This window comes from Acipenser ruthenus, chromosome 10, assembly GCF_902713425.1.
Source record: "Acipenser ruthenus chromosome 10, fAciRut3.2 maternal haplotype, whole genome shotgun sequence".
In the NCBI taxonomy this organism is placed as follows: Eukaryota; Metazoa; Chordata; class Actinopteri; order Acipenseriformes; family Acipenseridae; genus Acipenser; species Acipenser ruthenus.
Genome location: NC_081198.1, coordinates 45,522,317 through 45,534,362, shown reverse-complemented (window position 1 = coordinate 45,534,362; position 12,046 = coordinate 45,522,317). Strand labels below are relative to the sequence as shown.

At 33.7% G+C, this 12,046-nt stretch overlaps 1 protein-coding gene across 1 annotated transcript in view; it reads right to left on the bottom strand.

Annotated features, from left to right (window-relative positions):
* The window catches only part of LOC117403637 (rho GTPase-activating protein 15-like), a 161,292-nt gene that overhangs the window by 70,769 nt on the left and 78,477 nt on the right, over window positions 1–12,046 (bottom strand). The window contains exon 10 of the mRNA XM_034005889.3: window positions 4,146–4,268. Coding sequence (XP_033861780.2) covers window positions 4,146–4,268 — 123 coding nt within the window. The remainder of the gene's footprint in view (window positions 1–4,145; window positions 4,269–12,046) is intronic.

Here is a 12,046-nt window from a genome sequence, read left to right as displayed (position 1 = left end):
TTTTTTTGCTGGAAAACCAAATAACATTGGTCAGCATCTCAAAGTGTGGTGTTAGTGAAACATGCCAGACTAAAGGCTGTACTTTCAGATCAATAGAAAGGTCAACCAGGTCTTGTTCGGTTGAAGGAAACTGAAAAAATAATAATAGGTTTGTTTTGATTTATTTAATAACTGCCGACAAATACGTGTTAAAGGTAATTGCTTGGAAAATATGAGTATCAGCACACCCCTGTAAGCATGTATGTAGAGGGTAGATTCTCACAACCCTTGTCCTACAAAAAACAAGATTTGTCACTAATGGAGTTTTCTGTTAGGTTTAGGAGCATAATGACTGTTTCTTACACAGCATGGATGCATTACCTCACAGTCGTCAGAAACAATAGCCACCTATGTAGGATACATTTGATATCCCAATATGACCCAGAATGCAATATTTGCTCTGTGTCTCCCACATTTTGACCAAAAATTGCAAGCAAATAGAATGTTAGTTATATTTGAAGATTCCCACCAGGCTTATACCATGGCTTGCTCTCAAATGTTTTTTTTTATTTTTCTTAAGGATTATTCTCCAACAAATTCCCAAGTCACATTGTTTACTACTTAAATAATAACATCTAATGATTAATCACAAACTTGTTCTTTTATTACAGGCGTTTTTTTTTTTTTCCCATACAACTCAGTTTCCTCAGTGTTGCTACATTATACAAAAGAAATGCATTCTCTTGCCATGTATGTGCTTATAATCTTTTCACTCTCTTTCTCTCAGCTGGTATCAATTTAAACCCAGTGAAAACTCCCACACTCAGTCCATTTCAACAGTCAATTTTAATATCTTGGGGCATCTGTAGTTATTCTGCATCGGCCACAGAAGCAGAACTAACAAGTTAAGCTCTAACTGTAAGTCTGCATCGAGCTGGTAATGCATACATCAAACACAGACAGTTAGTCAATATTGGGGTATGGAAAATCACCAAGCTTTTAAAGGAGCAGCTTATATTTTAATATTAGTCTTCCGGAAAAATCTCCTGGGGTAAAGATGGTCATTTCTCATTTGTAGCATTAAGAATAAAATAAAGAACAGGAAATCTGCTATAGACACCTATCCATATTACATCAATGTCATTTTACCTGAACAGGAAAAATACCATAAACCAAATGTAAAATAAAACATGAATGCACATGCATGTATAGACAGTATGCAGTACAGTAGCAAAACAAAAAAAATTATTGCAAGTGACTTACAAAATAGTAGAAGCCCGATTTTGGAATATTTCTTCTGAGCAATATAGATGTTAAACTTTAAAAGATAAAGTAATGAACAAATAGACAAATCACTAAAAAAATTACAATCTATTTCTGTTGCCTCATTTCACTTTATTTTTCTGTTGAGGAAAACAGCTACAACTAGCAACTTGGCAATTTCCAATGAGTTTTAAAACATGTGAACTTCAATAAATAGAACATTGGAATTTCTAAAACGCATGTACAACAGAAAGATTCCAAAATAGAGCCTTTGGGGTAGATATGCAAATAGAATCCAAAAGCACTGCAAAGATGGGCTAGAGTGTATGGTGAGTGTTGAGATGAAGAGCTTGTTACATCTAATCCTGGCCACTCTGAATGCCTAACCTTGGCTGGTGGCTTTTGGGAGCACTAAATATGGCCTTTATGCTCCTGCGGGTTAGGAAGTAAAATCATTGGGTAAACTTAATTTAACAATGAAAAAGAACAACATCCAGTAATGAAAGATAATTAAAGTACTGTAGATCATGCTCTTGGAGGACCTGGAACCATGCAGAAGTACTCAGAACTCAAGGTACAAATAATAATAAAATACAAAAATAACAAAGGAATACATGTAAAAACTGTCATGATCCCTTGTGTCTGTTTTTCTATCAGTTTGTCTGCTCTTACTATGGTCACATTTATACATGTTTTCACCTGAGATGCCTGTCAATTGTGGGCATCACACTGCCATCAGTGCAATATCCTTTATGTGATGTCATGACAAATTGTATTTTATGGCTGTTATTTATTATAGATAGACAATATGACTGATATGGTCATAATATTAATGTAGAACTGACTGGAGGGTGACATGAATCATTTTAGATTTTATTTTAACACAGTTTTTATTGGTGTCTCTAACTGCTATATATAAATGTCATTTGACATCAGCCATAAACTATTATGAACCAGATGTGATAGTAGATGTCCTCTGTTATCTGCTATATGTTTTTTGATGTATGCATCTTTTTCATGTCATAAACACTTAGAATATCCATGCTTGAATATTCTTGAGACATGCAATATAATATGTTGTGCTTTTTTATAGTTGATGGTTAATAATTCTTTCAAACAAAGCTCAGGATTATTACTCGTCAAGTCCTAGCTAAAATCCTTTATAAGGATGGCAGTGTTCTTACAAATATGGTTAGAAATAGGTGCACATTGAGTTGTTTAATATATTATTTGTTATCCATTTTTTTAAGTTTGTTGTTTTATTGTTTTTTTTTCAATAAACAACTTTTTATGTTTTGAATGTACTGTCCGTATAGCATTTTCTTTTTATGTTTTAAATGTACTGTCCGTATAGCATTTTCTTTTTATGTTTTAAATGTACTGTCCGTATAGCATTTTCTTTTTATGTTTTAAATGTACTGTCCGTAATGTACTGTCCGTAATGTACTGTCCGTATAGCATTTTCTTTTTATGTTTTAAATGTACTGTCCGTATAGCATTTTCTTTTTATGTTTTAAATGTACTGTCCGTAATGTACTGTCCGTAATGTACTGTCCGTATAGCATTTTCTTTTTATGTTTTAAATGTACTGTCCGTATAGCATTTTCTTTTTATGTTTTAAATGTACTGTCCGTAATGTACTGTCCGTAATGTACTGTCCGTATAGCATTTTCTTTTTATGTTTTAAATGTACTGTCCGTATAGCATTTTCTTTTTATGTTTTAAATGTACTGTCCGTATAGCATTTTCTTTTTATGTTTTAAATGTACTGTCCGTATAGCATTTTCTTTTTATGTTTTAAATGTACTGTCCGTATAGCATTTTCTTTTTATGTTTTAAATGTACTGTCCGTATAGCATTTTCTTTCCTGCATTACTGGAATATTATTTTAAAGTAAAATTATATCGGAAGTATATCAAGATATGTATCAGAAGTTAGGCTAAAAATCTGAATTATGGAATTTTAAAAAAAATGAGCTCTGCCAGTTGTTACTATGAATCCTATTTTGGTGCTGTAGAATTCCAATACTGCCGTTGAAGGTTGCCAACGGTATTAGAACTATCTCAAGCAGGTGGTCAAGTAAGCAGGAAGATATTTAAAGTACAAATTACTTTTAAGTTCAATCTGACCCACCTTTAATGACTCATAAACTAGTTATTGAAGGGGAGTTTGTATAGTTTTGCAAGCAGTTCACCTGAAGTATACAGATGGAGGGGGAGGTGATAGTCTTACATTAAAAACATTAAATTCCACAAATTCTGGTTGACCAATCATTTTGAAAGATTGTTGAAAAATCTCCTAGTTCACACATTAGCAGAACTGCAGGGCGGTTTCAGACCAGCCTAAGGAAAATGTTTCCTATGGATGGCATACAGCTGCATTTACACAGAAATATACAGTCAATGGAACTCTCCGACTGCAGCTACTTGCAGCTCAGTTTTGCTCCTTAGTCACAGTGCATCAGTACAGTTCATGCCTCAAAAAGCAATAGGATAACAAAGGATTTTTTTATTATTTCACACTCAGGTATAGAAGGATAATAAACACAGAAGACAGAAATAAATAAATAAATTACCATCCAATAATTGCTAAAAGCAAATTAACATAAGGGCACAAATAACCACTTTTTTGGCTATTTAAAGGTACCCCAGCTGGTTTGCTGTCATTCTGCACCGCCCCCAAGGGCATTCTCTAAATCACTGCAGCATGCACTCAGTTTCTGGAAGCGGTGTGGAGTTTAGGTGGAATCCTGTGACATATAGCTTAGTTAGTGAGTCTATTCATGGACACAGATAGTTTCACTCAATGGAAATAAAGCAGGTAAGAAACAAACACAGTGATTCAATTTTCTGAGTATGAAAATGAGTAAACTCCAAAATATGTTGACATATTGGTAATCTTACCTCTAATAATGCCTTTCTCTTGCAGTGTTTTCATTGAAGGCCTCCGTGAAATAAATTTCTTGAGTCGGTTTTTCACTCCATTTTTATCACCACTGTCAGAAGCACTGTAGGTCAGTTTAAATACTGAAAAAAATATATAATGAGATTTCTTAATAAAACGTCATGTTAAATAAGGAAACCTGTCCAAAAAACTAAAAACTGCACCTGACAAATATTACCAATATTTAAACTAATCCAACTTCACTCCTTGGTTACATTTCTTAGATATATACCTAAATGAAGACTAACCAATGTTTTATTTGGATAATTTTTAAGACTGTTAGAATAATACTGAGGGCATTCAGTATAAATCATTGTATTCATGACACACTTTTGTGCTGCAGGTGAAATATACTTTTTGCATTACTTTGCGTAAATCAAAGTAATCACAACTGTGAAGTTTACACATTGAATAAAAGGATTAAAAATGCAGTTTAATTTTTTTTAATATAGGGAATTCCTTACATTGCATCCCCCACCTATCCATGGTAATCTCAGGATTACCACTAATATATGTGGTTGATGCCATCCAGGTTAAATTTCTGGCAGAGGAATATGTTCTAAAAAAACACATCTGTGGCTTATCCAGGCGGGGCAGAGGTTGATCAAATCACCACCTTATTACAATATACAGTATTCCACAATGTGATGTTTATCATGTGATAACCTCAGGCTTTTAGTTTTTAATTTAGAGAGATAGATGGGGTAGAAAGGATTTATGTCATCTTCTCCTTTTTGAAACCTTCATATAAAAAAAAAACCCAGATCAAGCATGTAAGTATTTTGTTTTGCCTGAGGGTAGTTGATATTCCTACAGCACATTAATGTATTGGATACATATACCAGAATCAATATCTTAACTTACTTCAAATGAACAGTACTTCAGATAGATAATACATATTCATATCTTATATACAAAATAATAGAGATCAACAACAAAATCTGTAAAGAGAAGTAATAGTAAATGATGGATCAAATAATGATAATATTTGTTTTGTTTTCAAATGTGTTTCTTGGGGTGGGGTACCGCTTCAGCATTTATCAGGGAGAACCCTGGTGCTTGTGTATATCATACAGTTTTAAAGCAATTGCTTCCACTTGGGACACAGATCCATAGGAAAGGTCCATGTTCCCAATATGTTTTATTGCCAACAAACTCATAAGGTGCCATTATTAATTGGGTTGAATCCTTTTTAGTAGCAACATGATGAGAATCTGCACTTTGGAAAACAATGAATTTAGAAAATTCATCCGAGTATGAGACTATAAACACGTTCAAATCCAACGCCCAAAATGTCAAAATTACATTAAACAGTTTACACAATTATAAACTTTATTTTTATGATTGTATATTTATGTCAAGAACTCTCATCATCTTGGTACATTAGGAGAGACAGAAAAATGACAAGTGGGGAGAACCAAATGTAATTAATTCATTTTACAGCTGCTTAAAATGCTGATGTGCCTACCATACAAAGTGAATTAGTTGCACTGGCTAACTTAATGTCTCATGCTGAGTGGTCAGTTGGAAAGGACAGACACAGAACAAAAAAACATCCAACACATACAAGATACTGATGACAATTTACTGACAAATGCTGTTATAGCAGCATTTGTGTTCAAGCATTGTAGGGCAGCAGTGTGGAGTAGTGGTTAGGGCTCTGGACTCTTGACCGGAGGGTTGCGGGTTCAATCCCAGGTGGGGGGACACTGCTGCTGTACCCTTGAGCAAGGTACTTTACCTAGATTGCTCCAGTAAAAACCCAACTGTATAAATGGGTATCTGTATGTAAAAATAATGTAATAGTATATAAAAATAATGTGATATCTTGTAGCAATTGTAAGTCACCCTGGATAAGGGCATCTGCTAAGAAATAAATAATAATAATAATAATAATAATAATTGTGCAGCTCACAATGCTTGAACACAAATGCTGCTATAACAGTTAATATAGATTTCACAGCTTATTCCTAAATGAGGTAAAGGAAGATGGAATTGTCATATTATCCATTCAAAGCTATAATACATAACCAATTATGGGTCTAAAGAAAGCAATCACCACATCTATCAGAATATTATTGTTTGATTTTACTGCGATTTCAACTGAATAAATAAGTGTTTTGCTCAGTTTTTTATGTTTTTTTATTTGTATTTACTAACTTCTAAAGTCTGACTCAATAAAGCATACATTTTACATCTCTATAATTTTATAATTCTGATATTTATCTAATTATGCAGGAAGACCCCTGTGTTGAAACATAATAATCAATATTGCAATGCCACAGACATTTTAAATATATTCATTTTTCTCCACAAACAAATAATGTAACTCATGCTACCCTTTAAACCTGCACTGACCCTTAGAATGACAAATGCAATATAAATACAGTGGAAACAGCGAAGGTCCACAAGTTTATTTTCTGCAGCTGTTTATATTGTCATGGTCAGTCGGGCAGTATAGTTTGATGTGGAAAGAGGACACTGGGACCGTAATACCAGGGTCAGGAAAAAGCTGGGTCAGGATTGGATTTCTTTATAAAAGAGCCCTACAGTTTGGTCACTAACTGCTTACTTCAGCTACTGTACGACAGTCACAAAATCTACACTGCAGTTGAGATACTTGTACAGACGAACTGCCCCATATGTTTAACTGTAAATACCATCGGGTTACCCTCCATGATATTCTACTATATCATACAAAACATATATTTATACCAGGGGGTGGCATGTGGGGGGTGAAACATCTTTCTTTCAGTAGTTCCATGGCAGCGTGGATTCGTTCCAAGAGACCATTGCTACTTGTTAAAGTGTATTTATTTTTTAAGCTAAACTACCTGAAGTGTGTTTTTTTAAAAAGGTGATTTCAACACTGATTATCTGCTTTTATTCCGAAACAGTTATTTGTCACAACTCTTCCATACTCGTCTAGCTATATTCTAGCAATTTCCATCTAATACAACAACAAGCACCACCTCCAATACCAAAACATTGGTAAATGGGTACATTCCTTAATAGATGATGTTTATTAACCTCCCATTATTGCAGTAATACATTTCTGTTTTGTATGTATTTATTGTATTATTATTCTGAATCTACAGCTGTTCTAATGAGAGGAAAGGGATTTACAACACTGAAGACAAAAGCCTGCTATCTATTTGCAGATCAGGAATAAAGTAAACTTGGCAATACAAATGTGTTCCTCTCTAGGTGGTTAATGCAAGAGTCCCTTTAACAAAAGACCATCAACTGTGGCAAACTGTGCTGGCTTTGTATTCTAAATTATGAAAAATGCTCCCAAGGACTGAGCTGAGTCCACACAGTATCATCTTACTTTTGAGTAAAATGTCCAGGACCAAGGACAACACTTGAAATACTTTAACTGTCCTTGATATCATGCTTTATTTTGTGACATTGAAAATAGTATGTTTTTCTGCAAGAACATCTGTGTTTATAATTCTCTGGAACAGTATACAGTATCCTGTATTTTTAAATACCTTAGGGATTATTATTATTATTATTATTATTATTATTATTATTATTATTATTATTATTATTATTATTATTTACTATTTTAAATTGTCTGATATTCTCTGGAAATCTGTATTATAATTACACCATAAAAACACGGTTTAACAGGTTCATTGCTGTTGAACAGTGTAGGAATTTTAGTTTAGTATTCAGGAGCAAATATAACTTATCTGTAGACTATTCAATGTGACTGAGTATAACTCACTTTCCAGTACAGTAATGTGTCAGAGCTGCTTCCCCCCTTGAAACCATACATTTTGTTTAATATCAATTAGTTCTTACATTGCAACATGAGATCTTGTTGCATTATAAGTCAAAATCAATGGGCCCTATTCACAAATGTTTAAGTCATAAGTTATTTAAATAACATTTTTTTAAGTCTGTTGCTATGAAGAAAATGCCATGAGTTAAAGCTTTGTGAGTGAACAAATCGTACACGAGAAGGACTTAGACAATATTACACGGTCAACGACTGCTGAGCTGAGAATCTTGAAACTATCACTGTAACGGCAGCTTAATTTCAAGCATCCCATTGTGATCAAGACATTTTTTTCATGCACAAACCTTTTTAAGAGAAGCCCTTGCTTTCAACTAAAGGCCCCAAAACTGTTGCCACTGTCAATTAGCTATGTTAATTTCAAAAATACAGTAGGCTGTGTGGTCCAATAGTTAATGAAAAGGGATTGTAACCAGCAGGTCCCTAGTTCAAATCCCGGCTCACTCACTGACTCATTGTGTGACCCTGAGCAAGTCACTTAACCTCCTTGGGCTCCGTCTTTCGGGTGAGACGTTGTTGTAACTGATGCATAGTTCACACACCCTAGTCTCTGTAAGTTGCCTTGGATAAAGGCGTCTGCTATATAAACAAATAATAATAATACTAATACTAATTCTAGACCGAGCAGTTATGCACCTCTTTATTCAGGTAAGTTGATTGAATAAATCCAAAATAGTTTAAAATGGAGCACATTATATACCATACATACTATATATTAGCTAAGAAATAAATATATTTATTCGTCTGCTAAGAAATAAATATATTAAATATATATATATATATTATATATTAAATATATTAAATATGTTGGGCAGCAGTGTGGAGTAGTGGTTAGGGCTCTGGACTCTTGACCGGAGGGTTGTGGGTTCAATCCCTGGTAAGGGACACTGCTGCTGTACCCTTGAGCAAGGTACTTTACCTAGATTGCTCCAGTAAAAACCCAACTGTATAAATGGGTAATTGTATGTAAAAATAATGTGATATCTTGTAGCAATTGTAAGTCGCCCTGGATAAGGGCGTCTGATAATAAATAAATAATAATAATAAAGTTGTAACGGTTTTAACTGGAGAGATATTCAGTCCGTAAATAATGCCCTATATATCTAGTTCATTCAGGCAACCCGTATAGCTACCACATAGGTCTTAGGATAACTGTTATCTTTCTTTTACAAACCCATGATCCTGTAAGTTAAACAATAATTAACTGCTGCCAGGGTACACTAGAGTGCTTTTAACTTATGTTGTAAGCATTGGCTTTTTTGAAGAACTATCAATTAAAGAGTTTCTGAACTGGACCAATGCATATTGACAGTGCATGTCAGAGTAAAGTACTATTGATTGTTTCACATCATGTGTATGGCAAAACCAATTTATTTCAAGTGTCCACTTAGTTGAAATACATTTTAATAGTCTCTGGCCTTGTTTTAACACTTGGATCTATTTTCTAGCTTGGTTTGCAATGACAGTCTTGCTAAAATTAGACATTTCCATTTTTATACTGGACAATATACAAGCTTTGAAAGTAAACATTTTAATCTCTTCACATATTAAAGATAAATAAAGATGACATTCTCTCATGCAATGGAATTCTAAATCTTCCTGAGCAGACACATGCTATCTGATGTGTATATTTACCAATAATTAGCCTTCATATTAATATAAGCAAGTTAGACCTAGATGTAAAAGACTTAATACTAGTACATGTACATAAAACAAGCAGAATTACAATTTACAGAGTGCAACACACTGTATAGTATGGATTAATTCAGTTAGAATCTCTGAATCTTTACCATATCATTTCTGATAAGAAATACAATAACTTGAGAGGGCTACATTAAAAAGATTAAAGTGGAAACATTACTTTAGAGATAAGCACACTCATAAATTATCCCAGTGACTTTTGTCATTATGTAATTAGTTTAAGACTTAAGTAACTCTAAATGACTTGATCACTGCTTTAAACTTTTTCAGTTTAGTGTCCTGTCAAGCGCTAAGCATGTTGCACACTGTCTGAGATGGGCAATTAATCAGTGCGACCCAGAAAATGATGTGTGTTTATTTGTATAATTTGAGCTAATCCAACATGAAACACTTATTGATGTAAGTTTACTTTACTTCTGTTCCCCACCGTGTCTGGCAGCATAACGGTTAAATACAAACACACTGAAGCATTGACAATCTGCGCATGATCTCACTGTGGAGCGCGGGTCGGATTTCTTCTTTTTATTTTCCAAGGTTTCATTTAAAGAATAAAACAAATAAAGCCCAATAAAACAATAAATCAAAAGTGCCTCCATCATAATGATGTTTTTTTTTTTACTGAACTCATTTTTAAATTTGTTTTTTACTGATTTATACTCATTTTTGTGTCTACAATTCAATATTTTTCCGGTACTGTTTTCTAGGAAATATACAATATTTTGATTAAAATGCTGTTTTTAAGCCCTTCATTGCATCCTAAGATACAGCAGGTACGTTTAGACGTCAGAGAATTAAATAACGTTCAAACAAGGTTCTCTGTTCACAAACGCATTATCACCTGATTCTGTTGGCAAATCAAAGATTATTGTGGCAATTGCTGGCCATAGTAACTACTAGCTTGATCAAAAACTAAATTGAAATACTTACACAAAAAAAATAATATTTTTAGTGGATGAGAGATGGGGAGAAAATGTAAATCAGTTTATGAATATTAGAAAGAAAATTAATGTTTCAAAGTATACAAAAAGCAAAAATAGCAGAAGTGGGTCAGATGAGGCAGAAGACACACAGCACTGCAAATACTGCTGCATTGAGGTACAACAGGAAATGATGATGCTTTAGTTGGTAAACTTATGGAACGCATTGATGGAAATGTCCAGTGTGATTTTTTACGCATCTCCTGTCCAGTTCTGTTAATTTTCTTTTCTTTTCATGATTTCAAGGGAAATAAGCCTGGCTTTTTTTGTGATGATGTCATGTTCATACCTTCTGCAGATACAATTTCCGTCAGCACAGCGATTGCCCAAACATTCGCAAAGTACCAGCTAACTTGGGAAAAAGTGGCTTCGACATGCACAGATTCTGCTTCATCATACATGCCAGGGGCATAAACTTAATCAGAAACCCGAACTGCTAAGCATCATATTCCATGTGTAAAGTGTGTATACTGAGATTTCTTCCCCTGATTTTTACCATTGTTTCAATTAAAAATGATTTTTTTTACTGATTTTATCCCAGTTTCATTATATGTAAAATAAACTCCGAAACATTCCCTGGAAATTTTAAAAGATAAAAAGAGAAAATGCGGAACACTAAACATACTGTATTCTGTATACACTAGAATACAAATGAAAAAATAATATAATTCACTACAGTTTATTGCAGACCCTAGACTATATACCTCAAATAACAATGAGAAAGTATAAAGGTTGGTTTTACATATATATATATATATATATATATATATATATATATATATATATATATATTAGGCAGATCCTGGTTTTCTGCCCTATGGGTCTGTATTATTTTTCTTTATATTGTCACTGCTAATTACTGCTTCTCTATTATCTCTATTTCAAAACAGGATCAATAGAGGTAAGGGAAAACGCTGTTAAACATGTCCACCTTAACTGTAGGAATAAAAGGCAGAACAAGAGTAAATCCCAGCCTGCATCTATGCTATTTGTATTTAGATCAGTACAAGTTTGGACAACAGATGACCTGTTATTCTATAACTGCTATCCCTTGGCACAGCAGTGCTCAGACTCCCTTAGATATGTGTCCATTGTTGAGTATTAGCAATGTCTGTGTGCCCAAAAGAACATGTAAAAGGTAAAGTATTTAGACATCTGATTAGTTTACACAGAACAAAAACACTGCCTGAGGTTACACATTACAGCCTGTTGACTTTAGTTATTAGTAAAGGAATTCCCATGATTCAGAAAGGCATTTGCTTTTGTTTTCAGCGTGTGTAAACAGTCATGGTATTTTTCCCACAAGCCTTATGAAAAACTGGCCTCTTTAAACAGTACATTTTAGATCAAAACATCAGTTAAGCCTATCAGTGTTTGA